This window comes from Colletotrichum truncatum, assembly GCF_014235925.2.
Source record: "Colletotrichum truncatum strain CMES1059 chromosome Unknown Contig_0002, whole genome shotgun sequence".
In the NCBI taxonomy this organism is placed as follows: domain Eukaryota; kingdom Fungi; phylum Ascomycota; class Sordariomycetes; order Glomerellales; family Glomerellaceae; genus Colletotrichum; species Colletotrichum truncatum.
The window spans coordinates 573,788-598,827 of record NW_027222399.1 but is presented as its reverse complement, the minus strand read 5'-3'; the positions used below and the strand labels follow the sequence as shown (position 1 = coordinate 598,827).

Below are 25,040 nucleotides of genomic sequence, written 5' to 3'. Positions count from 1 at the left end.
GCCGCCGATCTCTCTTCCCCGCATCTCTTGTTGCCCACCGCAACTACTGTTCAACCATCACCACCTCGGACAAGGCCTTGTACGCCAGCAGAGTAGGCAACATGGCGGATCGCGAAGTTCTCCCCGAGTCTATTAAGCCCTCCCACTATGTCCTGTCGCTCCGCGACCTTAACTTCAAGGACTGGACTTACAAGGGAACCGTGACGTAAGAATTGCCCCTCACCCCGCCTTAGCCAAGCTTCAGCTTCAAGCTTCAATCTTGAGCTTCCAGCTCGAGCTCTAGCTCCCGCCCGCCACCACGCCTGTGCTGCCGTTGAAGCTGACGTTTTTTCTTTTTCTTTTCTGCAGCATCGATGCCGAGGTTGTTAAGCCCACCAAGGAAATCGTCCTCAACGCTCTTGAGATCAAGCTCCTCGACGCCAAGATCGCCGTCGGCCACACCAAGTCAACGCAATCATGGGAGTCCAAGAACTTCAGCTACGGCGAGAAGCAGCAGCGCGCCACCATCACCTTCGATGAAGAGATCCCTCAGGCTCAGAAGGCCGTCCTGACCATTGAGTTCGAGGGTATCATCAACAACGACATGGCTGGTTTCTACCGCAGCAAGTACAAGCCTACCGTCGAGCCTGCAAAGTCTGTTCCCCGCGATGATGAGTGGCACTACATGTTCAGCACCCAGTTCGAGTCTTGCGACGCCCGCCGTGCTTTCCCCTGCTTCGACGAGCCCAACCTCAAGGCCACCTTCGACTTTGAGATTGAGGTTCCCGAGGACCAGGTCGCCCTCAGCAACATGCCCGTCAAGGAGACCAAGAAGACCCGCGATGGCTGGCAATTGGTTTCTTTCGAGACCAGCCCCAAGATGAGCACCTACCTGCTCGCCTGGGCCGTCGGTGACTTCGAGTACGTCGAGGACTTCACCGAGCGCCGCTACAACGGCAAGCAGCTGCCCGTCCGCGTCTACACCACTCGTGGCTTGAAGGAGCAGGGCCGCTGGGCTCTGTGGCACGCTCCCCGCATCATCGACTTCTTCTCCGACATCTTTGGCATTGAGTACCCCCTGCCCAAGGCCGATCTTTTGGCTGTCCACGAGTTCACCCACGGTGCCATGGAGAACTGGGGTCTCGTCACCTACCGCACGACTGCCGTCCTCTTCGACGAGAAGACCTCTGAGGCCAGGTACCGCAACCGTGTTGCCTACGTTGTCGCCCACGAGCTGGCTCACCAGTGGTTCGGAAACCTGGTCACCATGGACTGGTGGGATGAGCTCTGGCTCAACGAGGGTTTCGCTACCTGGGTCGGCTGGCACGCTACCGACTACCTTCACCCCGAGTGGCAGGTCTGGTCCCAGTTCGTCAACGAGGGTATGGAGATGGCCTTCAAGCTTGATGGTATCCGCGCCAGTCACGCCATTCACGTCCCTGTCAAGGACGCTCTTGATGTCAACCAGATCTTCGACCACATCAGCTACCTCAAGGGTTGCTCCGCCATTCGCATGCTTGCCAACCACCTTGGTGTCGATACCTTCCTCAAGGGTGTCTCCAATTACCTGATCGCTAACCAGTACGGCAACGCCAAGACCAAGGCTTTGTGGGATGCTCTCAGCGAGGCCTCTGGCAAGGACGTCAACAAGCTCATGGGCCCCTGGATCTCCAAGATCGGCCACCCCGTCTTGACTGTCGCTGAGGAGCCTGGTCAAATCTCTGTCAAGCAGTCCCGTTTCCTGTCCACCGGTGACGTCAAGCCTGAGGATGACGAGACCACCTGGTGGATTCCTCTCGAGCTTGAGGGCAAGGTCGGCGCCAAGGGCGTCACCTCCCTCTCTCTGGAGACCAAGGAGGATACCATCCGTGACGTTGACACTGAGTTCTACAAGCTCAACTCTGGAGCGTCCGGCTTCTACCGCGTCAACTACCCCCCTGAGCGTCTTCTGAAGCTCGGTCAGCAGCTCGACCGCCTGAGCACCGAGGACAAGATCTCCATCGTTGGCTCTGCTGCCGACCTCGCCTTCTCCGGCTACGGCACCACTGCTGCCCTCCTGTCCTTCGTCCAGGGATTCGCCAAGGAGGACAACTACCTCGTGTGGAGCCAGATTCTTGACTCCATCGCCCTCGTCAAGTCCATCTTCGCCGACGACGAGACCATCAAGAAGGGACTGGAGACCTTCACCCTGAAGCTCATTAACGATGTCGTCGCCAAGTACGGCTGGGACTTCCCTGAGGGCGAGAGCTACCTCGACGGCCTCCTGCGCAAGAGACTCCTCCTCACTGCTGGTAGCAACGGCCACGCCGCCGTCACCGAGGAGGCTACCAAGCGTTTCAACGCGTGGGTCGAGAACCCCGAGGCCAACCCCCTGCACCCTGCTCTCCGCACACCCGTCTTCCGCGTGGCTGTCAAGAACGACGCTGCCCGCACCGTTGAGGTGCTGAAGAAGGAGTGGTTCACCACCCCCGCCATCGACGGCAAGGAGATCTGCCTCTCCAACCTCGGCTTCGTCCGCGACCCCGAGATCATCAAGAACACCCTCCTGCCCTTCCTCTGGAACAAGTCTCCCCCTGCCCCTGCCTCCGACTCCATCCCTCCCGCCGACATGCACATGCTCGGCTCGGCCTTTGCCGGCAACTCTGTCGCCCGCGACCTGCAGTGGCAGCACCTGAAGAACAACTGGGACGCCTGCGTCTCCAAGCTCGGCAACCCCATCGTCGTCGACCGCTTCATCCAGGTCTCTCTCGGCAAGTTCACCGACTTCGAATCCGTCAAGGACATTGAGGCCTTCTTCGCCGACAAGGACACCAGTGCTTTCAGTCGTACTCTGGAGACCGTCAAGGACAAGGTCCGTGGCCGTGCCGCCTACCGCGAGCGTGACGCCGCCGCCCTCAAGGAGTGGCTCGTCGCTAACAAGTACGCGTGAATCGAAGGAGGAAGAGGGGAAGTGTTTGGGATAGAAGAATCACCACATATCCCGCCCAAATTGTAGCTAGCGATAACGATGTTAGCTTTGTAGAAAAGTCATACCAATTTTATTTTTTTCTAGTTGTTGTCATGATTTGGTCCCATTGGCGTCGTCCTCGCTATCCGTGTCACTATGCCGCGACCGAACTGATCCCTGATGCGATTATCTCACATGCACACAGCTTAATACAAAGCCAATGAGTAAGTACATCGCGATAACCTTAAACGTCTTAAAACCTAAACCATGTCTTCCCGAGTATTCTTCGATGTTTTTTCCCACCAACGTTTAAAATCACGCTACCAGAACGGCGAGATAGATACCTGCGACCTATATAGTCCTACAAGGCTTGTGACGATTTCAATAACTAGATATGTCACGGTTTTCATCTCGAACAACGGCACAGCACACTGATGGACGGATGAAAATCACAATCGAATATGTACATTAGAGATTTGTAGTCCTTCTACGGACCACCGAGTCTCGTAGCCACGCTGGCTGCGCGTGTTTTTCGCAAGCAAACAACAGTAATAATAAACAGTTGCATTCCTCCCAATGCCGTTTCGTCACTAATTCTCGTAGACTTGCGATTATGCGATTGCAATCTCAAGCCTTCCTAGAAAGAGAGAGAGAAAAAAAGAAACGAAAAAAACACAACCCCTTCAAACGCCATGTTCTTTTCCGGCAGACTCATAATCTCCGTGCATGCGTGTGCTTTTCCCAGGCGTCTCCGGCCATGTCGCGTCTGTGTCGCGCCGGAGACGAACTACTGTGCGTGAGAAACTTTTGAAACTATTCGTACATCTGAAAACGCTTGGGAATGAGAAAAGCAGTAATCAGCCATGGAAGGCGGCTCGGCGAAGGTTTTGCATCATCCTTTCCACCAACGCCGTCGAGTCTGCAGGTACTTCTGGTAGTGGCACCTCGCCAGTCGGGGCTTGCGGAGCTTGATTGGAAGGCGCCATGTTGTGCATATGTTGATGGGGCTGTACCGGCTGATATTGACCTTGTTGTGGTGCATACGAATGGTACTGGTGCGTAGGTTGTTGTATCATTCCCTGCTGCGCCTGTTGCGCCGGATAGTGCTGGGACATTGGGGCTTGCTGCGATGCTGGCGAAGGCATTAACTGGTGAGGCGTCGTGGGCGTGGGAGGGTTCATGCGAGGCTGCGTAGCAATCTGCGCCAAAATCTCCGCTGGGTTCAACGAATGATGCTCTGTCTGGACATGACTCATTGGCCGAAGCGGCCGTTGGGCTGTTTGTGCTGTAGACGCCGGGGCATGAACCTGATACTGGGGCTGGGTAGGCCGGTTGGCAGAAAATTGATTCGTGAATGGCATCCTCTGTTTGGGAACTGGTACAGGTGTCTGAGGGACGGGGACGGGGGTTTGCGAAACAGAAGGCGCTGTCTGCTTTGCAGGTGTCGGCGCCGCCGGAGGAGAGCTGGCCTGGGCCGGAGTGTTCTGAGCACTGGGTGCCGAAGCCGTATTGGTAGTACTTGTCGAGCCAGGAGCCGAGGGCGATTTGGTGTCTTGTGAAGACGGCTCAGTCGACTGTGAGCTAGCCTTGGAAGGGGTAGCCGTCGAGGGTCGCTTTCCCATAGCCGCCAGGTACTTGGCTGGCAATGGAACCGGGGTCTGCTTTTCGGGTATCTATTATTTGGTTAGTCTGATGTCGGGGATATTGTTGGATCAGGAGCTGCTGAGATGGATGTACCTTGTACTGCACCTTGGGCGCAGCTGGTTTTGGTGCAGCCTGAGGTTTTGTCTGAGCAGCTTGTGTTTGGCTATGAGCCGGTTGTGCCGTCGCGGTTTGGTGTGCAGCCTGCGGTTGCGCAGGCTGGGCGTGAGGTTGAGGATGGCTCTGAGGCTGGCTCATCCACGTCCCGTACTGCGGGCGAATTGCCGGGTGAAGAGGCGTCGAGTGTGTTTGTTGTGCATTCCATCCATTATTGTAGCCATTCGGGCTGGCCTGTGAGGTGTTTGGTACTGGGCTTGGTGATATTGAGGAGTACTGTGTTCTTGAAGGGTCGTGCGGCGGCCTTGAACTTGATGAAGACGATGAGGATGCTGTCTTTCGACCATACATGCCGATGGAGCCCTGCGACATCGTGCTCGTAAAGGTATTGTAATACGGGCTGCCATGCGCAGGGGCTTGAGAATGAGCGGCTGAGTTGGGTGCGGGAGACCCGCTATGGGCAGAACCCTGTCGGTTGTTCTTAAAGAAAGCCTCTGGCGACGTCCGCATTAGATGAGCCCTGAGATTACCTTCATAGCCGTTGGTGAAGCCTCCCCAGGGCGCATACGGAGTCCGATACGTCTTCGAATCTCTGTTATGGTGCACTTGGAAGAATGCGTACTTCATGGCAACCGAAGGTGTGGGTGCTGCCGAATACCGTCTGTGGCTTTGCGGAGTTGAGGCTTGTGAGTTTGCCGGCGGCTGAGGCATGGAGTTCTGTGCCGGTGTTGCCCACATCTGCTGTGCCGGCCGTGTGGGACCTGCCGGGTGCGATGGCGGATTGCCGTAAGGACTGGGGCGTTGTGCGGTGTTGGGAGCCGCGTACTGTCCAGGTTCAGCGGGGCTGTAACGCGAGATGTACGACTGATGGACATCAGGCGCGAATCTTTGTTGGACAAACTGGCCATTCTGCATCTGGTAACGGGGGTCTGATCCGAAAGGAAGTTGCTGGCCCGCTGATGAAGGCGAAGGCGAGGGAGAAATCTTGGGAGTGAGTTTCTGTGTCGCAAAGGCTCCAGACCCAGTGTAGTTGGGCTCAACAGGCTTCCGTGGCTTGTACACATATGGCTTTTCTGTCTTGATTCCAGGCTGAATAACAACCCCGGGGGTGGGCATAGGTGCTGGCTGTGGCGGGATATTAGAAGTCTTCCGCTGGGCCGCAGTCGCAGAGACCGGCTTCGGGGGTTTGGGGATGGTATCAAGGTAGTTGCTCTTGGGGTTGTGTTGCTGCTTCGCAGGGTCCTCAGAATACTGTGCCTTGGCCTCTGTTGATGTTTTGCCCAGGTAATGCCATACTTGGTTATCCTTCGCCAGATCAACCCTGACTTGGTTGGGGTTGGCGCATTCATCACATGGATGGAATTCTGCCCAAGTGAATCCCTCGACAAACGGAGCATCCTTTCTGGGTATTTCATCGGTAGGCCGCTTCGCGTTAAGCTGGTCCTTTGCCTTTTGCGACGATGGCATCGGGATGGCCTGGGCGGATGCCTTCGGAAGGTGATAATCAGCGGGATCGGGCAGCAAGAGCCACTTCCACTCGACTTCCAGACGGTCACTAAGATTTATTAGCGTGCGGTTCTCTGCGTTACCGGTAAATACGTACCCGTTAGGTATAATATCCAGAAGTAGGGTCTGGTCATCTGCGCGGTTCTCCACCACAACACCAGCAAAGATATCACCCTTGTAGTATTGTAGTTGGCAAATCTCGCCCTTCTTGAGTGCAGCCGCAGCACTCCGGATACGCTCGTCATCTTCAAGAGTGTCTCCGTCGGTTTTCCTGTCTCTCTTGGTACGGTGAAAGCGGCAGCTGAATTCGAAGGCCTGTTCCTTGTACTCGGTCCCGTCTTCGCCAAAGACTGGGACTTCGGCTTCTTCGACAAAGATGCCAGCTGCCGCGGCGCAGGTGGCATGGTAAGCCCGAGCACATTTTTTCTGCGAGCACTGGAAGCAAGCGCCTTTCTTGGATCGGCAGTAGAGACACTTGAGATCCAGTCGTTCCTTATTGATGTTGGCAACGTTTGCAATGACCTCCTTATCGTCGACCGTGTCGATGTACGTCTCAGGGAGATAAAGGGCACACATGCGATGAGCTTTGCGGCCATCATCTGTCGGGAGGACTTCTGCGCCAGGGATGTCATTGGGGCAGAGACAGCAAATTGGCTCCGCGCGTGTCTTGACCTTGAGGCGAATTTTCTTGACCTTCTTCTTCCCATCCTTGTCTCCTGTTGCACGCTTCCTCTTTCGACCGGGTTTGATGACAATTGTGTTGCTATTAGGCGGTGACGGGAGGCCGCTGGCGTCCTCCATGTCCTCGTCGTCTTCTTCTTCATCATCCTCATCGGTTTCTTCGTACTCTGTCTCCTCGCCTCGGAGTTTACGTTCGATGTCGTAAACGTCAACCCACACACTGTCTTGTGCCTGTGCGCATTCGCATCGCTTGGCGATCTTTCCCATGGGGAGCCAAGACTCAAGAGCGAAGTTGACTGCTTCAGCGCAGTTATAGCCCAGGTTGTATCCTGAGTGGTAGCCGTAAGGATAGGTGACGACAAATTCTCCCGGGTAGGAGACACATTTGTTGACTGTGATGTTGTAGTGCTGCTTCAAATGTGAGGGCGAGATCAAGAATCCCTTGTGACGGAGGAATTGGTCGCAAGCCTTGGCTTCAGTGGGCCAGATGTTTTTCATCGCAGCCTCAAACCGACGAGCATCAGCTTGGGAGATGCTGTACCACTGCTTGGGAGCTCCGAAGTGGAGATAATTGATGCTGTACAAGTCGACATCCTCCAAGTGCCATGCGAAGGTAGCCTTCCACATACCGAGATAGAGGTAAGCGGTGTTCACACCGGGAACTTTGGTGCCGAGAACATCCAATAGATTGGGCAGCTTGTTCAAGTTCCAGTTTTCTGTCGACTCGTCGAAAAGCGTACCCATGAGATCTGCGCCGTACAATGGAGGTGCATATGTGAGCGTCTTCCAGTATATCCTTTCAAGCTCCTCACAACGCTCTGGCGTATAGTCCGAGACATCCATTTGATAATTGAAATCCTTGAACGCCTCCTCATCAATCATCGCAGAGCCTTCTCTTTTACTGTACTTCCGACGAGCTGAGACAGACTGAGTCTTTGGTTTCGCAGGCTTCACGCCACCCATGCGACCCATCCTGCCGACCGTAGGCGGCTCATCCTCGTCAACCTCCATGCCGGGGTCCTCGACCGAGTCAATGACTTCTTCCTTCTTGATGTCGACCTCGGCGGTAGGCTTCGGCGATACCGGTGTCATCGGTCGCTTCTCTTCCTCTTGGGCTTCCTCCTCTTCCTGGACTTTGGCCTTGCCTCGGGCCGGTCGTCCACGGCCACGTTTCTTAGAGCCGGAAGCAGCCGGCTTGGGCGCTGGTCGTGGTTTAGGAGCGGATCGAGTCTTTGGCTTTTCAACGTTCGCTCGGCGTTCGCCACGCCTCGCTGGGGGCTGGTGTTCGCTTTGGTCGCAAAGTTGTCGCCATTGGGGGAGATTGTACGATCTTCCGTGGAGGATGTTCACTTGTCGATATGTTCCATTGGATCCCATGATATCCTGTTTGATCGGCTCCCTAACTCTGATCTGCTTGACGAGGTTGTCGAGTTTTGGAAGGGATTCTTTCCATTCGGAGGGAGGAATGATCTTGATAATACCAGACTTCATTCCATATTTATCCACCTTGGTCATCTACGGGCGCATTCACGTTAACATGGAATAGGATGGCGAGGAAAGGGGAGAAAAAAAATAAGTGCAACGTACGAATAGCTTAAAGTCCTTAAACTGGTGCATAGTCGGCTTGAAGACAGGGACCGTTCCGGACCAGTGATCGGGAACAACCTCGCCAATGTCGTCCTCGACTTCGGCCTCATCTTGTTTCGGAGGCGGTTCGACGGCGTCATCGTCGAGGTCGCTGAGCTCCGAGTCGCTGGCGTCCGACTTGGGTGCATTGTTGCTGTCGGGAGGGGAGTGGAGGAAGGCGGGCTTCGTCGCGCATTCAATCTGGCTCAGAGTAGGCTCCTCCTGGTCGCTGTCGGCAGTCGATTGCGCCGGCAGAGGTGCAGGCTCCGAAACTGGAGCGCTGGCAGCGTCGGTCGACATTTTGAAGACGACTACATGCGACCTTGCATGCGGCGACGAGTAGCACCTCTAAAAGGGAAAATACAAAGTGGCAATGGGGGCGCGCGAGACGGTTTGGTCGAGTCGCCGAAAATGTGAGGTGCAGAGGTCTCGTGGAGTGCGGAGAATAGATTCGTTCGTTTGGTTATCAGATCCTGCGGGGAGTTGGCCACTGTAGGGAGCGGCAGGAGCTTCTGCTTCCAGATGGGTCAACTCGCTAAATGGGCCGATTTTTGGCGAATCTGGGCTGATGGGACAGGGCTGGACTGGCAGGAAGGGGCGAAGGGGTGCACCTCCCAAGGTTTGTCGGATTCTGCACCTTGCACTTTTGGTCGGAATGAGCTCTGGTGGTAACAAAACTAATAAAAAAAGAATTAGACTCAAGAATTCAGGTACACGGCAGGTGCAAAGCTCGAAAAAGCCATGAGACCTCGAAGCTTATGGACAAGGGAAACCAGTTTTGCTTTGGAGTCAAAGGTGACAATGAAGAAGCTGCACAGCATCGGGCGGAAGCGGCTGCTGCAGTGGGGGAGGATGAGGTCGACCTTTCCCTTCCGCTTACCTCAGGGATCTGTAGCACGTAGTGGGCAGGAAAGCAGCACCTGGATACTGTGGTGGTGCCCCCTTCTCCCTCGTCACTTGTCGCTTCCTTCCATTTTTACCTCCGCTTATCCCGATTAGATCTGCGCTAAACCCGAGTTGGTTGTGTATTCGTGCCTTAGGCGGTAAGGCAATCTCGAAGATGGCACCGGAAGAGCAAATGACGTCGCCCCTTTGTAAAGCAAGCCCGCAATTTCAAAAACAACCGCAAAAATTCGTCGGGCATTTTGATTGCGGCGTAATGCACCTCTTCGTCCATAACCGCAACTGTAGATATGCGCAAATGGGTTACCAGCGTTCCCAGTTGGAGCGGCACTTCAAGTACAAGGTACCTTGCTGAAGAACCTTTTCTCCGAACATTTTGATTTGGAGACAGGAACGTCTGTCTTATCTGCTTCCTTGATTGAATCCTATGTCTTCCAAGCTCACCGTTGCATTTTGTTTTTTTCTCTCTGGTAATTTCTTCTTTCATATCGCTGTCATGGGCATGTCGCGCGTGGGATGCGGGTCTGCTCTGGATACACAAGTCTCATCGTCGGTTGGTGTTCCAGTGGCACTGCAGCGGCAGACAATGACAGGGGAGTTCAGGGGAACATCGACCCGGGAACCCAATCGAAGGTCGCCAATAGCTTCATCCAATGGACGCAAGCTTCGAGATCTGATAATCTGGCATGCCGGAGTCCCGCAACCCCCCGTCCAGCCCTACGGGCTGGATCGGCCGCAGCGGATCATCCGATGATCCTGTCCCCTGGGTTGCAGTCATGGGGTCCAGACCTAAGCCTCCCTGTCTTGGTCTCTGTGAGTGATCATGGCCTAGGTGCTGCCTCACTCCGACGACGATTGGGTTTGGTCGAGCTGCCGGTTATGAGCGTGCCCATTGCTGGCCATGAAGTACCAAGGAGATGTCTTGTGTTCGTCATGGTCCTAATCTCCTCGTCGTCATCTCCCCTTATCGGGGCCGCACCCACCTGGAGTCCATCACCAGCTCCGCACTCTGTCGTATTAATGGGTGAGGGGAATCAACGGGGGGATCTGCTAGGTTGCGAGAACCCCACATGGGCGTGTCTGCCCTTGGGCATGGCGTAAGCTCTGGCGTGGATCTCAACTCAAGCTCCACGTAGGTTGGCCATTCAATGAGTACTCCCAGCCTGAATCGCGAGCTGGCATGTTCATAGGGCAGTGGTGCTGCTCGCCATCCTGTTACCTCGGTGTCAGCATATGTTGCGTTGCGACGAAGGGTAGGTCGGTACCTTCTCTGGGTGCCAACTCAGTCAACAAAAGAGTTGCCTTTCCTTGCGCATATCCCACTTGCGTAAAGAGCGGTATAACAATGGTATGATGATACTGGTAGCCTAAGTCAGGCAATTCCCAGCTTAAAAGTCAGGCCATGGCCTCTTCTGCGGATGTGATGACACTGTCTTCAGTTCGGTATCAAACCTCGACGATCAAGACAAGATAATCATCTCGGGCCATCAAGGTCGCAGACATGATGGGGGCGGGCGTCAGAAACAAATCTTTCACTAGCAAATCCGTGATAATCGAAACCATGCCTGAATGAGCAGGAGATGAAGACGACGAGACCGGAGGTGTATGAGCAAGAAAATAAAAAAGTGAGGGGATATGCAAAAGTACACGCTAGAAATGGCAGGTCAACGTGGCTGCTGTCGTGGGTCTCACCCATCCATTCTCTCAGGCAACTCAGGGCATTCAACGTGCACGTCTCACAGGTTATTCTTAGGCCCAAGGTGACTTGCAGACCACCCGATGTAACGCTTGGGACGTTTAAAAAAGCTTCCCACTGAACTCTGATATATCTTATCAGTTTTAAAAAGAATAAACACATTACCACCTGATCCAACAGCTTCCCCCACCCCTTGAATCAAGCTTCCTGGACGCCGACAGAACATACAAAACCCACTCGTTCTCATATCGGAACGAAGGGGAAACAATGTCAAGACCGCCCTAGGTAGATGCAAGCGCCAGAAGAATATACAATACGTCGTGCTATCGTCAAAATGGATGCGTCCTCTTCTCGCATCGGGACGACCCCACCAAATTTCCTTTCTCTTAAAAAGGGCTACACCGTGTAAATCAACTACATCATACCCATGCATCATGCAATGAGAAGAAAAGATTTCATGATGGTATCTTTCAAAACAACTCCCGTATTTCAAAGGGCCGGGCGACCCGATTACGCATTGCGAAGATGTTTGGATCCTAACCCGACCAACTCAAACATAATTGGGATCAGGCCGACACCAAGCCACGCTATGCCTGTCACCAGCTGTCAGCACCTGGTCGCATAGTCCAGGGGTATCCGGATATTGCGGAAGTGAACCACGACACTTACCTGTATAAACCACCAATTTCGTCACCACCTCGACATCGTACCGCACGCGCGGCCGGATAAGACGCAAGAACATCTCCTTCTCGCTAATCTCATCTTGTTGACCGACGGTCAAGTCCAGCTCGCCCTTCTCCTCGCTAGGGCTAGCCAACACACTCCCAGTGCCCATCATTCGTTCAAAGTCGTCGAGCGTGTTGCCGTGATGGCCCTGCACGCCTGAAGCGGCCCCCTTGGCCTCCCAGTCGCCGTTTTTCTCCCGGAGCTCGAACATGCTGCCTTTGCTCTTGATGCTACCGTTGCTACCGATACTTTCTCGCCGCCGACGCTCGCGATAGGCAAGCGTCTCATACGCGTCCGCAGCACTCTGGGGACCAATCGAAACGGAACGGCCACGTGTAGTTGGATGCCGGATAGACTGGACCACACGAGGGAGGTCCCTGACGGATGGGATGAGAGTGTCCATTCTTGAGCCGGGATCGACAACCTTGTACTTGGAAGCCGGTGTGAAAAATCGTCGGGGAAGGTTCATGTCGACTTTTTCCAGAAGACGGAAGATGTGCGGAAGCCCCCTAAGCAAGGTTGGCTTCATCACCTCTCTCCAAACAAAGATGACGAGCACGCCAAAGACGACTCGAGCGGCCACAATGTGCCAACCTAGCGCGCCAAGGTCAATGGACTGAACACTGTGGGCATTCGCCCCAAACGAGTCCAGCGACGTCCGGCCATACATCCAAGTCCCGATCTCCAGCCCGATCACGACACCAGCAAAGGCTACACTATCATCGAAGCAAGGACAGTCATCTGCAGGTTCAGGATGAATCCTGACCAGGGCAATGATGATGAGGGCCGCAATGGCGGGCGCCCACCATGAGCTGCTGTGCATGTAGGCATCTAGAGGCGGGCCGTAGTAGAACTCAATGAGAGATATGGCAGCACCCAGGACGGATCCCAGAATGACGTCGATGAATCCATGCATGCCGCAGTACAGACGACCAAAGACGATGGAGAAGGCATAAAAGTAGGAGAGACCCTCGAGGATGGTCTTGGTCGTTTCTGGTAGGGCAGTCTCGGGACTACGCAGGACCAATATGCCATACACCGCTACAGACACAGCGTTTGCGCTATGTGTTGAAGGGAAACCATATTCTAGAGCAGCGGATCCGGACATGGTGATTCGATGGAGGGGCGGAGACAGCGGTCGCGGAAGAGAGAAGAGGTCCTTGATGAAGCCGGTGAAGAAGACGCCCTCGGCAAGGATGTGAATGACTCTGCAATGTAGCAACTTGTTAGAAACACGTGGTTCTTCGTTTCCCATGAAAGCGGTTTTATCGTGCTTACCCTTTGCCGAAAGAGGCGTAACCACACCAGAAGAGCATCGGGAGCCCGATCATGAAGAAGGTATGGGTACCAAGATTCGCCGTGATCGCAAAGTAACTATCCAGCCATGGTGTGCGCATCGTCTCCTGCAAGTAAGCCAGATAAGGTGTTTCCCAGCGGATCAAAGGCAACATCCACTGGCGCAGTCGGTATCGCCATGTCGGCAACGCTCTCTTGTCTGTGAACAGGCGACGTCAGCTTGGGCTGCTCATTACTCGCGAACATGGAAGAGGCGGCAAGCCCCCTGCTGGCCACAGGAGAGTACGGCTGGAGAGGCAGATTGTAGCATACAGTGATCGAGACTTCTCAGCCCCGCGTCAGGCGCATCGTTGGGACCCTTGACGGTAATGACGGGCGGGGCGGGCGCCTCGGCGATGGCAGCGGCGTCAGCGACCTTTGGGTTGGTCACGGTAGCATCGCGGCGCTCGGGGGAAGGTTTTGGCGCCGACGCGGCGCCATTGGTATGGGTGGTCATTAGGCGTTGTCGGAGGTCGTGATCGTGAGGCATACGGCCATCCGTTTTCCGTGGTGGTGGTGGTCGGTTTGTGAGAGTGGGTTCGTAGTGCCGGGAGAGGGGGGGTGGTCGGTGTAAGGCAGTCGTCTAGGGTGGAGGAAGAGACGCAGATACGGACGCTGCTACTGCAATTGCACGGCACCTCAGCGCAAGAGTGCGCATTTGCCAGGACGGAGGAGTTAGCTTCGTTTGGCAAAGGGGTAAACGAGGGTTTTGTGGCGTAGTAAGATGAAGTAGCAGCTGAGAGGAGAGAAGTTGAAGAAGCGAGGAAAGATGCAGGAGTGAGAGAAAGGAAAAAAGGGAAATTTGCAGCTGCAGCAGTGGTGGGATTGCGATGTTGCGTTCGCACCACAACGGACGTGGAACTGTAACTGGAAACTAGAAACTGGAACCACTGGCGTGGTGGTGGTGTGGGAGATACCTCTTGGGAAGTACCCTGAACAGGCCAAGAGGGCATGCGAACCAAGTCATGTTGGCCAGCCGAGGTGCTGATAAAACCCCCCGTCTCTTTCTTACGAATAGGGAGTGGCAGGGCAGGAAGCAGTCAGTAAACAAGAAGTTTAGGAGTACATGTCAAACCCTTTGCTTTCGCCCCGCATTGGAGGTATCAGGCAGTAAGTCTAAAGCGATATCTATCCTGGTATTAATTGCGTACCTGACTGAGGCGATTCGACTGACCAAAATGACAAGCAACGACGCAGTAGCGTGACAGGCGTCATTCGCTGGAGAGAGAGTGAGAGAGTACATAGCGCCCCTTGAATCGACAGCGGGCAGCGGGGACAAGCGCATCTTAGCTTCAGTATCGCCAATAGCCTTTCAGAGGATGAGAAGTCGACGGTACTTCCACCGAGGTACCGAATCGGGGGCCCCCCCACAGGGATCACTCTAGAACACTTTAACCTCCAAAAGGTACATAGATACATTGTCTAACCGTTACAGAGGCGCATGCGAGCTAGAGAAAAAAAAGACCCTCCCCCAATCCTCGCCAGCTACATACATTTTTACTGCCAGGTTTGTTATACTGGACCCAATGAAAGCAGCCTCGTTTTTCTTGGGCGGTATGTATGAGGGGATGTCTTTTCTACAACAAACATAGTATACATAACCTTGGATGTGGAGAACTATGACGGGCTTTTTCAACGGGTGTTTTCAACGGGTGTTTTCAACGGGTGTCTGTCTCACCATCTGAGAGCTTGAACATTGGATAAAACACGGGATGGAAAGCAAACCTCGGAATCAGATTCCTTCTCCAGCAATGCCATTATCATCCTCACTCTCACGCGGACACGCGCACATACAACAGCCGATAAGCACCAGCCATGATGGGATGCCCCAGTCTCTGAAACTGTCTTGTCTTGCACTGCTCTCCAGTCTCCGCAATGGGGTGGGGGATTTCAAATGTGCATTTTGCATTGAATCAGCTTCAGCGTTGTGAAAGCTTTCTTGACCACCGCCATCTAGTGTATACCAACAACAGCAACGCCAACACTAACCCACACCAACACCAATATCTATTCCTCCCTTCAACCTTTGGCGGGAACACGACACATTGACCTCACTCACACTTCCTCCTCCCCCCAACTCTGAACTCTCAACCTTTATCCGTTGGCAAGGTATCCGTACTCGGGATTCCTCATCTCCTTCTCGCTCCCACCCCACCACTCCAAAATTAAACTCAGACGCCCACCCTCCATCCCGCCTCAAGTCAAAAATCAAAGCTCCCTTTTTGCCGCGTAAACGTCTCCATATCCATCAAACCATACTACGGGCATCCCGTTATACACGCCCAAGCATCCCTAGATCAACGCATGCTCTACCTGGTCCCGTGAACGACAACGGTCGCGAACACCTCAACCACGTAAACATTGCTTGGCCACTCCCCCTCAACAATGTCCGGTGCCCTTCTTCCCCTCCGCGCTCGCCACTGCCTCATCACCGGCGCCTACGGTGGCATCGGCGCTGCCATCGCCGCCCGTTTCGCTGCCGAGGGCGCTCTTGTAACCCTTCTCGGCCGCAAAGAAGATAAGCTGCGTGAACTCTGTGCCCAGCTTCCCCCTTTCCGGGATACCCGTCTATCCCCTCTCACCGCCGGTACCGCCAGCACCCGAACATCCCCCGACGACAAACCGCCAGCGCACTCTTACTCTGTCATGGACGTGTCCGCTGATGGCCGTGATGAAGCCGTCTTAGATGACATCTGGGTTCGAGTCCCCCCCCCCCCCCCCCCCCTTTTTTTTTCCCTTTCTTTACTTCTCACAGTTACCAAATTTCTTGCCTTTTTCCCCCTTGCTCTTTCTTTTTTTTTTTGGTTCTCCGATATATATACACATACGCCTTGAATTGCTGGACTCTTTTAACTAACAGGGAAATGGCTGTCCAAAGAAACGGACGGGCCAGATAGACGTCCTTGTCAACGCTGCGGGTATTGCGCAATTCCAGCTGTTGCAGAACACCTCTCCTCAAGCTGCCAGGGAGCTCGTTGACACTAACCTCATGGGAACCATTTTCATGTCGAGGTACATGGCCCAGCGCATGAAGCGCAGACGTGCAGACAGGGATGGTAAGTCTTGACACTTGCCACACGATCGATCCGATCGCAAACCGCACAGAGCCCAGCTGACTTGTCCTCTCAAGCTTGCATTATCAACGTTGCCAGCCTGCTGGCCGAAAAGGGCAGTCCTGGGACTAGTGTGTATGCAGCGTCAAAAGCTGGTATTATTGGTGTGTTCTCTCTCTTTTGGTTCATTCCTCGTCATCGCGCAACCTACTCATCCCCCGTCCTTCAAGAGGTGTTCTAATCGCCTCCTTTCCACTTCCCCCATACATCAAAATCTAACATTTTGTGCGCTCTCTGCTTAAAGGCCTCACTCACGCTCTCTCCGTCGAGCTGGGACCGTTGCGCATCCGGACAAACGCCATAGTCCCTGGCTACATAGAGACCAATATGCTTGCCTGTAAGCAAACTCCTCCTCTATCTCCCAGCAGCTAACTCGGCTTTCCGAGGATTCCGTAAGCCAACGTCCTTTGGCCAGAACTGTGCTAATATACAAATACATAGCAATGTCGAGGGAGCCCCTCGAAAAGCGTATTCCCTTGGGCCGCTTGGGTCGGCCCGAAGAGGTGGCAGATGCTGCTGCCTTTCTGGCCCAAAATACCTACGCCAATAATTGCATCCTGAATCTAGATGGCGGGCTCAGTGCTGTCTGAGCTGGATTTCTTCCAATGTTTGGAGGGAGATCCCTGGCTTTGGGTGGATGGACCCATGCAACATCAGTCTTCGATGACGATAGCCCCACCTGTGGAATCGTCTACGATGACCACATCATCGCTGCTGCTGGCCGTCGCAACCTTGACCTTTTTGGCTTCGATTGGCTCGTCTCCATCGTCAGGCCTAGGACGCTTGAGGGTTGGCGATTCCACCGAGACATCCAACGAGTGCTTTCCATTCTGTTGGCTCGCGCCGTTCGACTCCGCGGATGCCGCAGGTACTTCCTTCTTGGGCTTGCGAGGGATTTCGGGCTTCTGGTCTACGACCAAACCCTTGACGGGCTTATCTCCAAGGGACTCCTTACTGTATGGTGTTAGTAAGTGGTTGTAAGGACTGTACGAATGGGCGGGCATACGATTCTTGTATACTGATGACAACATTGACGAAAGGCTCGTCATCATCTTCATCAATAATAGTAAGGAAGGAGTCTTCCTTGATTCCAAGCTCGCTGAGCTTCTTGGGTAGATTTTCAGTCTCGTCAGGGTCATATAGAGGACCAGTGTCGTTGTTGACGGCAAACTCCTTGTCTCCGTAGCCGAGCTCCAAGCGTACGAAATCTTCGACAAGGTCCTTTAGCGTGGCTTTGGACATGTCAACGGAGATGGTCGTCTGATATACGCTGCAGACAGGGCAGTCCGGGTTGGGAGCCCGGTACTTGCTAGAATTGAGCAAACGCGCCGGGTTGTGGGGAGAGATGAACACCTGTGGAGAGATATTAGACAGCAGCCTCAGCAACTGCAGCCGAGGGTTTAACGTACCTCCTTAGTCTGAGTGAATTCACCCCTCAATACCTTGAATGATTGAAGAACACATAGACCTGCGACGATGGCATTGGTTGTCGCAATGGCTGGGATGATGTTGCCAGCCATCTGCTTGATGTCGAAGCGAGACTTCTGCTCGATACCAAAAATGAAAGAGCGAATGTTTGCACTTGCTGTGACGAAGTCTAAGGTATCCTCATCATCCTTGTCGAAGCTGATCAAAGGCTCAGCTCCAGTACCGTCTTGATGCGCTTTTTTCAGTTCCTGCATGCGTTTGCTAAGCCGATCCAGACTGTCCACGAAGACAGCGAAATTCTCCTCTAAGCTCCACACTTTCTGACCATCCTGCAAGATCGCCTCCTTCGCAGCAAGAGCGTCGGCGGATTGCTCTGAAAGTTTCTTATAATCAAGAGGCTCGGGCTTTCTTCTAGACTTCCATACATCCTCCATCGACGCCAATCGCACAATATCACTGTTGAAGACCTTGTCAAAGAGAAGCTGAGGGAAGGCTTCGGTAGCCAGAGAGTCGCGGATGGCTCGCAGCGCCTCGGCCTCCTTCTTCAGCTCCTCAATTTCTTTGGCGTTGTCGGCATCAGTCGAGTTATCGAATGCAGACTCGTCTTCGCTGGTGCCAAATATCTCGTTGAGAAGATAGCTCTTGCCCCACACGATGCAGTGAATGGGTTGGCTTGGCGTGCTTCGGATAGTACAGACAGGGAAAGATTTTGGCGTTTCCTTGGGCGTGCAATCGTAGCACGCGGTGACTCCCTTCTTGATGACCTGAACGTTGCCGTTGAACCCTGTTGTGCCACTCTCAATGAGGGGAACATCCGCAGCCAAACACATTCTGTTCACGTGCCGCCGGGCCTCGAGGTTGTCCAGCGCATTGAAAACAAGGTCGAAGTCCCTGAACCACCTGATGTTGAACTGAGAATCCTTGATATTCGCATGGTGCGAGACGATCTTGACCTTTGGGTTGAAGGGCTGCGCCGCATCTTTGGCAACCTACAACATGTCAGCACTTTCGACATTCCTACGCCCTGTCGCGGCGCGAAGGACCATACCAAAGCCTTGGACTTCTTGATGTGCTCGTGTCGAAATAGAAATTGACGATTGAGGTTGCTTAAGTCGATGGTGTCGAGATCGACGACGTGGATCTCGCCGTAGCCTGTGAGGACGAGGTTCTTCAGTAGCTCGCATCCGATACCGCCAGCTCCAACCATCAAAACGCGCGCCTGCGGGACCATAGTTAGCTCCATTGAATCTTCAATTACACCGTGAAGCACCCTCGTGTTATAAAACGACATTCTGATGGGGCGAGCACGACTGTAGGATGGTTGTTGCGATGGAAGGAATGATCGCGTGGTCTGATGTGCCAGGCTCGGCGAGGTTTGCGACGTACCTTCTTGACGTTTGCGTTCAGCGAGGCGCCGAGAGACTGCTGGTAAAATCTATCACGCGGTTGAACGAGGGCCGGACGCTGCTGGGCCGTTTGTGCAGAAGGCTTCGCAACGGGGGCCGTGACGGGTTGCTGTTGTGCGGGGGGCTGTTGTTGCGGTTGCTCCTGAGGTGGTGGTGCTGCTGCTGCTGCTGGTGCTGCGGATGCTGTCGCGGGGGGCGCGGTCGGTTCCGCGGTGGTCGCTGCAGCTACGGCAGCTGCATCTGTAGTGGTGGGATCCATCGGCTCGGCACAGTCTGTTCTGGAGTTCGTCTTCGTCGTGTTTGATAAAGCCAATCGAATGCAAGATAGAATTGGGTGTTGAGGCAGGGCAGCAAGGCGCGCGAAGAGAGAAGCAAACGTGAGGCCGCGCCAGGTGGGCTGGGATGATGATGGCGGGTTTCAGTACGGGAGCAAGGCTGCGAAGAGGAAGGTTGATGTTTTCCTTGCCGTAGTCGGGAGCAAGGTCAGCGGAAGGAACGATCGCCCTAGAACAGACAAGGTTACAGCCAATACCGGCAGCCGGTGACGAGATGGTGCAGGGATTTGACCTGTAGGTTCCTGGGGGATTTCCCGCGCTCTGACTCTGGTTGGCTACAACATGTGGTATAAGTGGGGTTTTACGCCTTCACTGAGAGCTCGCTGAAAGGCGCTGTAACCTCAGTGGATTAGTGCATCATCCGGCCACTCTGAAACGCTAGACCAATGCCTGGCCCTGACACAGGCATCTGCCCACGGAAGGTTCAGCAGGCCTCCACCGGTTCCTGGCAGACCTGCTGGGTGCCTGCCTGCCCCCTTTCACATGGCAGTCAAGTCAATTAAGTAGTTTCCATATTCAAGCATACCTTTTGTCCCGTCTCATCACGGAGGGGGGTGGAAGAGTTGGATGATGGGATTGTAAGAGGCCCATTCAAGATTCTTCCTAGGATGATCGTAGCCTGCAATAGACCGGTTATCCAACTAAAAACAAACGGGTCAGTGCAGCTGTATGGGTCTCTTTGCTGCCTTGTCCAAAGTTCAAACCTGCGTCGTCCCCTCAGTGAAAGGATTGCAAAGTCGCCCGGAATCACACAGGTGCAACATCCACGGCCTTGTTCGTGCGGCTCTGAAAGACCGAAAACCACGTCTTGGTCTAAGCCTCTTTCGAAAACCACCAGCACCGTCCGGTCAAGGCAAGACCAACAAAACTGCAGTCATGTCCGACGACGAGGCTGACCCCGAACTTTTGGCCCTCCTCCGCCAGCACTTCCAGGGGAAGCTGAACGTTAGTGATGAGCCGGAGACGGGTGTGCTTGAAGGCGCCGAGTTCGTCTACGACAACTCAATTGATGTCGCCATTGATATGAGGGCTACCAAGAGGGCTGCTGCCACTATCTACTCTCAGATGGAACAGAAGCAGTACTCAACCTCGACTTGGGCCGAACACGAACTGCACCCCAAGACCAAGGACGACAGCACTGCTGCCTTCATTTTCACCATGGATCTGCTCAACTTTTGCTTCTGGTCGGAGAAGTCCGAGGACGAGAGGTATGCCGTTGAGTACCGCGGCAAGACCTGGACCGGATATTGGAGCATGGTCGCCTCGCTGCAGAGAGCACTCGATGAGGGCATCCCTATCACCAGCTCTGATTTCTGGCAGAGCGAGGATGAGTGCAACTTGGAGGTGCTGAGACACGTCTTCAGGTCCAAGACAGAGGAAGAGATGCCCCTGCTCGAAGATCGTCTCACTTGTCTACGTGAGGCTGGTACCGTGCTGTACGAAAAGTACAACTGCAGCGTGACGAAACTCGTCGAGGCAGCCGACGGTTCTGCGGCCAGGCTCGTCAACCTTCTTGCCCGGGACTTTGACTGCTTCCGTGATGAGCACATTTTTGAGGGCCGCCGGAAGCCTGTTCGGCTCCTCAAGAGAGCCCAAATTCTCGTCGCAGATATATGGGCCTGCTTTGGCGGTGAAGGCATCGGCGCCTTCCGAGACATTGACAAGATTACCATGTTTGCCGATTACCGTGTTCCGCAAATTCTCAACACAATGGGCTGCTTGTACTATAGCCCGTCGCTGGCGACCGCCATCAACTCCAAGAGAGTGCTCGAAAGTGGATCGAGGTGGGAGCTGCAGATGAGAGGTGAGTTCTCCTCTGGCAAACCAAGCACATTGACGTGAACACTGACCTTGGAGCAGCATGCAGTATCTGGTGTGTGGAGATGATCAAGCGGGAGATTCAAAAAGCGCACCCCGGAACGAGTGTGAATGCCATTTTGATTGATTTCTTTTTGTATGATACCATGAAGGAGCTGGAGGCTGCGGGCACAGAGACTGTGCAGCATCACAGGACGAGGAGCATTTGGTACTGAGGTACTTTCGTGTCGTCGCATGACATGCATGACATAGAGAGTTGAATAAAAGGGTATAATGTCGGCAATCAATTGTCCAGTTGTCCTTATGGTTTTTTGACTACATACAGCAAGTCCTATGTCTCCCGTATTATACATCGAGACATTTCTCGGGTCATGTCAAACTCCAAACGCCAGTTGCTTCATTATAATAGCACAATTCGGCCCTGAGACTCAATTATCCCAGACTCACGCCGAGAGACATACGGGCAGTCAAGCAGAGCCGACAGCCGTCGAGTTCATGAGCTCATCCATATGAGCTGTCTCGATGTTGGCAGTACCCTTCTTTTCCTCCTTGAGCAGTACAGCCAGAACTTCAACAGGCGGGTTTAAGCCAAGCCTCTGGGCCCGCTCCCAACGCTTCATGCGCTGCAAGCCAATACAGGGCTAGGTGAAGATTAGCTTTTTCTGCATAACGAACAATGCCAAGGACCACTTACACCATACTGCGAGCTGACGTCGAAGTACCGCAGCACCTTCTCCGCTAAACTCAACCCCTCCTGGTGAACCCGAGGTGCAAGGCGCTCATCCTCAATGGTCTTCCAGTACTTCTTGATATGCGCATCACTGATCTTCTCGGCACGAAGCACTGCCTCAGATTTCTCGGGGGTCTTCTCCCTAAACTGGTCTTCCTTGGTCTCGGGCTCGTCGACCTGAATCTCGTCGACCCGCTCCTCTTTCTTCTGAGCCTGCTCAGCCCTCTCAACGGCGGAAACAAGGGCGGTGGCCTTTTTCAGGTCCTTGGGCACAGGCTTCGAGACTTTGTGAGAGAAGCTGATGGTTGACTGACCCCGAACCGGACCGGGTCGGGCTCGGGCACCGCCTGTTGATCTCCGAGTTGTGGGCATAGTGGATGTTGATGTGAATAATGACTAGGGGGTTAAGTGGTAAATGGGAGGTTATGGGCGCAGTTGGTAAAGCTTCTATCGGAATGATGCTCTACAACTTGTGGAGTGACGGATGCAGGGTGACTCTGATTGAAAAATGTAAACGGTACTGTCACCAATTGTAGTCTTCGTAATGCAATCAGGGTCCTAGGTAGATGTGAGGTGAATGACGAAATAAGGAAGGAGGCAGGGGCCTGATTTTGGCGGGGCAACGCGAGACTGTTACGAAAGCACGTGCAATGTGGCGGAACAGTGTGTTTGTCTCTAGGCACTGTATTTGCACTATTCTTCCAGCCTTAGTATTAGAATGTCTATCATTTGTTTTTGCGATTTACGCAGACACCGTGCAACTTGTCAGGGTATTTGTATGCATGCTAGCTTCGCAAAGTCTCATCATCTTGTATCTCCTCTATGCTCCCGTAGCCTCCCTGTAGAACGAGATGCTTCTGTTGGCGCCAGCCGTGCAGAAAGATTCACTCTTTCCAGTCTTGGGGAGCCACTTGACGGACCACAGTGCCTTGTCTGTCTCGCTGTGCGTGGCCACGCAGGTGTAACGCTCCACTGACCAGACCTTGACCTTGCCGTCCATTGCTCCGCTGAGGAGATACTCGCCCGTGTCGCTCCAGTCGATGGATGTGATCCATGAGGAGTGGCCCGTCATGTTACCAACTTGCTCGCCATGCTTGAGGTCGTAGATGGCGATTATAGCAGAGTCGCCGGCAGCCGCCAATCTTGTGTTACCCGGTGAAAACGCAACGGCGCGTACAGGCTTGGCCAGTCCTGTAAATCAAGTTAGCTGCATATCCTCTGAAGCTCTGTTTAGGAAATCATACCAGGTAATGAGTACGCAAGTCGGCCACTGTCGTTGTTGAAGACGTAGACGGAGCCGTTCTGGTGTCCACTCGCGGTATACCGTCCATCCCGACTCAAATCTACAGACATGCCAAAGCTACCTGAACCCGGGCTTCCCGTTTCGTATTCCCGGATCTTGGGCGTTCCTTCTTCACCGACATCCCACACATTTACCCGGCCGTCGTACGTCGTACCCGCCAGGAACTTGCCATCTTCGCTGAGCGCAATAGCCCACGTCTCTCCAGCTTTGGAGTTCTTGTCCTTGACTTCAGAGTGCAGCTTCCATTCGTTTGTGTCCTTGTCAATCACCCAAACTTTCAGCTCCCCAGCGAATCCAGCACTCGCAGCCACACGGCCATCGCGCGAGGTGCAAATGTGGTGACACCCGAGCTTATGGGCGCCGCTGATGGACTGGGTAATGGGAATCGCAGGATCGGCGGTGTTGTGAATATGAAGTGTCGACGAACCGCTGGCAGATAGAACAGCTCTCGAAGTCGTAGCCAGTCCGAAAATGTCGGTTATGTGGGCTGTCGAAGTGTTAGCAAGGCTATGCAAAGGGAACAGCTGGAAGCTTCAAGCTCCCTAGGGACAGGCAATTTACCATTGTCCACGGTGTGTGTGGTCAAGTATTGTTTAGACTGTCAGAGATTAGCTACTTCAAATCTGACAAAATTCTTATGCCAGACTTACCATGGCTGCCAGTCCATGTGAAGCTTTGCCGCTGTAGGAGTTGCGCGGTTGCGAATGTGGAAAGTTGCAATCGCGATGTGAACGGATAGGTGGGGGCTGACATCACCCATTTGCGAGAAAGACCCCTGTAGTGGCCAGTTGGGAGGAGGGGCAATTGAGGGGCACCGCAACCACCCCATGTTCGAACTAGAGGCACCTTTTCATTGCTTCCGTTTTACGCTGAACCCCATCCAATAATTGTAGTTATCTAGTGCAAGACCGGAAGCTCATGGATCACTAAGTGGTGACATAACATGGCCACTCCTCAACAACTCGATAAATTGCAGTTTGCTTTTGACACATGCAATCAACCTGAGGGGCTTGGTATTATTACGATCCGTTCAAAGCAGATAGTCAAGTATATGGGACAGCCAAAACACCTTATACAAGTACAGAGAAGGAATTTGTTCTCGTGTCAGTGTCGTTCAGTTCATATGGCGGCATACTTCTTCCCTGTCGTCGGTTGAGGGATTAAGCGGACAAGCTCTTGAGCAGTCGCCACGATTGAATGCAATCTCAAAAGAAACTCGAGCTTCTTACAGGAGAAATTGACTGATTTAAGATTCAAGCCACGTATCGCTTTGGTCAGTGGGGTAAGTTTGGTTTCAATCAAATCGAGTTTGTGTTTCCACAAGAATCGAGCAACCTCTGTGACCCTGAGGCCGTCGTACGGCACGGGATCATCACGATAAACATTCGTAAACTTAAGATTCGAATAAGATAAGGCTCTCGTAACTAAAGATCCATCGCAGCCTTCATGTGGGCCAGGATTTGATAATAGAAGCTGTGCTTTCGATGTAAAGTCGTAGAAATTGAAATCAGCGGGAACTGGCAAGGGGGCTGTGGAAGCCCACAATGCAGCATCCAACTAATTATCCCGCCATGTGACAGAAGATCATACGTGTTGAACCGTATTCCGTACTAGTCTGATCATGCCACTACACCAGCGTAGGAACCTCGCCCTCGACCAGTCTAGGAAGTGTTACCACCAACCGAGAATCGTTTGTGGTCATACGCCTACCATCTTCAAGCAATGGGTCGACGAGATTGTAAAATGGTTC

General features: G+C 53.6%; 8 protein-coding genes across 8 annotated transcripts; 3 read left to right on the top strand and 5 right to left on the bottom strand.

Moving 5' to 3' along the window:
* Nucleotides 1-101: 101 nt before the first annotated feature.
* Nucleotides 102-2,908, top strand: CTRU02_203131 (aminopeptidase 2; the record flags this gene model as incomplete). The annotated part of the gene is made up of 2 exons (XM_036727211.1): nucleotides 102-205; nucleotides 349-2,908. The coding sequence occupies 2 exons, from the start codon at nucleotides 102-104 to the stop codon at nucleotides 2,906-2,908; spliced, it is 2,664 nt and encodes an 887-aa protein (XP_036581005.1).
* An 875-nt stretch (nucleotides 2,909-3,783) lies between these two features.
* On the bottom strand, nucleotides 3,784-8,797 carry CTRU02_203130 (jumonji family transcription; the record flags this gene model as incomplete). The annotated part of the gene is made up of 4 exons (XM_070204148.1): nucleotides 3,784-4,599; nucleotides 4,664-6,239; nucleotides 6,288-8,386; nucleotides 8,459-8,797. 4 exons carry the CDS (start codon nucleotides 8,795-8,797, stop codon nucleotides 3,784-3,786), a joined length of 4,830 nt encoding a protein of 1,609 aa, XP_070061911.1.
* A 2,809-nt stretch (nucleotides 8,798-11,606) lies between these two features.
* On the bottom strand, nucleotides 11,607-13,647 carry CTRU02_203129 (sphingosine-1-phosphate phosphohydrolase; the record flags this gene model as incomplete). The annotated part of the gene is made up of 4 exons (XM_070204147.1): nucleotides 11,607-11,689; nucleotides 11,766-13,030; nucleotides 13,101-13,317; nucleotides 13,431-13,647. The coding sequence occupies 4 exons, from the start codon at nucleotides 13,645-13,647 to the stop codon at nucleotides 11,607-11,609; spliced, it is 1,782 nt and encodes a 593-aa protein (XP_070061910.1).
* A 1,895-nt stretch (nucleotides 13,648-15,542) lies between these two features.
* On the top strand, nucleotides 15,543-16,860 carry CTRU02_203128 (short-chain dehydrogenase; the record flags this gene model as incomplete). Its single annotated transcript, XM_070204146.1, has 5 exons — nucleotides 15,543-15,854; nucleotides 16,036-16,213; nucleotides 16,288-16,374; nucleotides 16,515-16,607; nucleotides 16,667-16,860. 5 exons carry the CDS (start codon nucleotides 15,543-15,545, stop codon nucleotides 16,858-16,860), a joined length of 864 nt encoding a protein of 287 aa, XP_070061909.1.
* Nucleotides 16,861-16,923: 63 nt separating this feature from the next.
* Nucleotides 16,924-19,363, bottom strand: CTRU02_203127 (ubiquitin-like activating enzyme; the record flags this gene model as incomplete). Its single annotated transcript, XM_036727207.1, has 5 exons — nucleotides 16,924-17,224; nucleotides 17,277-17,623; nucleotides 17,680-18,687; nucleotides 18,747-18,917; nucleotides 19,085-19,363. 5 exons carry the CDS (start codon nucleotides 19,361-19,363, stop codon nucleotides 16,924-16,926), a joined length of 2,106 nt encoding a protein of 701 aa, XP_036581001.1.
* A 952-nt stretch (nucleotides 19,364-20,315) lies between these two features.
* Nucleotides 20,316-21,472, top strand: CTRU02_203126 (uncharacterized protein; the record flags this gene model as incomplete). Its single annotated transcript, XM_036727206.1, has 2 exons — nucleotides 20,316-21,243; nucleotides 21,300-21,472. 2 exons carry the CDS (start codon nucleotides 20,316-20,318, stop codon nucleotides 21,470-21,472), a joined length of 1,101 nt encoding a protein of 366 aa, XP_036581000.1.
* Nucleotides 21,473-21,724: 252 nt separating this feature from the next.
* On the bottom strand, nucleotides 21,725-22,359 carry CTRU02_203125 (DNA polymerase delta subunit 4; the record flags this gene model as incomplete). Its single annotated transcript, XM_036727205.1, has 2 exons — nucleotides 21,725-21,898; nucleotides 21,952-22,359. The coding sequence occupies 2 exons, from the start codon at nucleotides 22,357-22,359 to the stop codon at nucleotides 21,725-21,727; spliced, it is 582 nt and encodes a 193-aa protein (XP_036580999.1).
* A 448-nt stretch (nucleotides 22,360-22,807) lies between these two features.
* Nucleotides 22,808-23,943, bottom strand: CTRU02_203124 (meiotic recombination protein ski8; the record flags this gene model as incomplete). Its single annotated transcript, XM_036727204.1, has 4 exons — nucleotides 22,808-23,178; nucleotides 23,232-23,777; nucleotides 23,852-23,888; nucleotides 23,941-23,943. The coding sequence occupies 4 exons, from the start codon at nucleotides 23,941-23,943 to the stop codon at nucleotides 22,808-22,810; spliced, it is 957 nt and encodes a 318-aa protein (XP_036580998.1).
* Nucleotides 23,944-25,040: the final 1,097 nt, after the last annotated feature.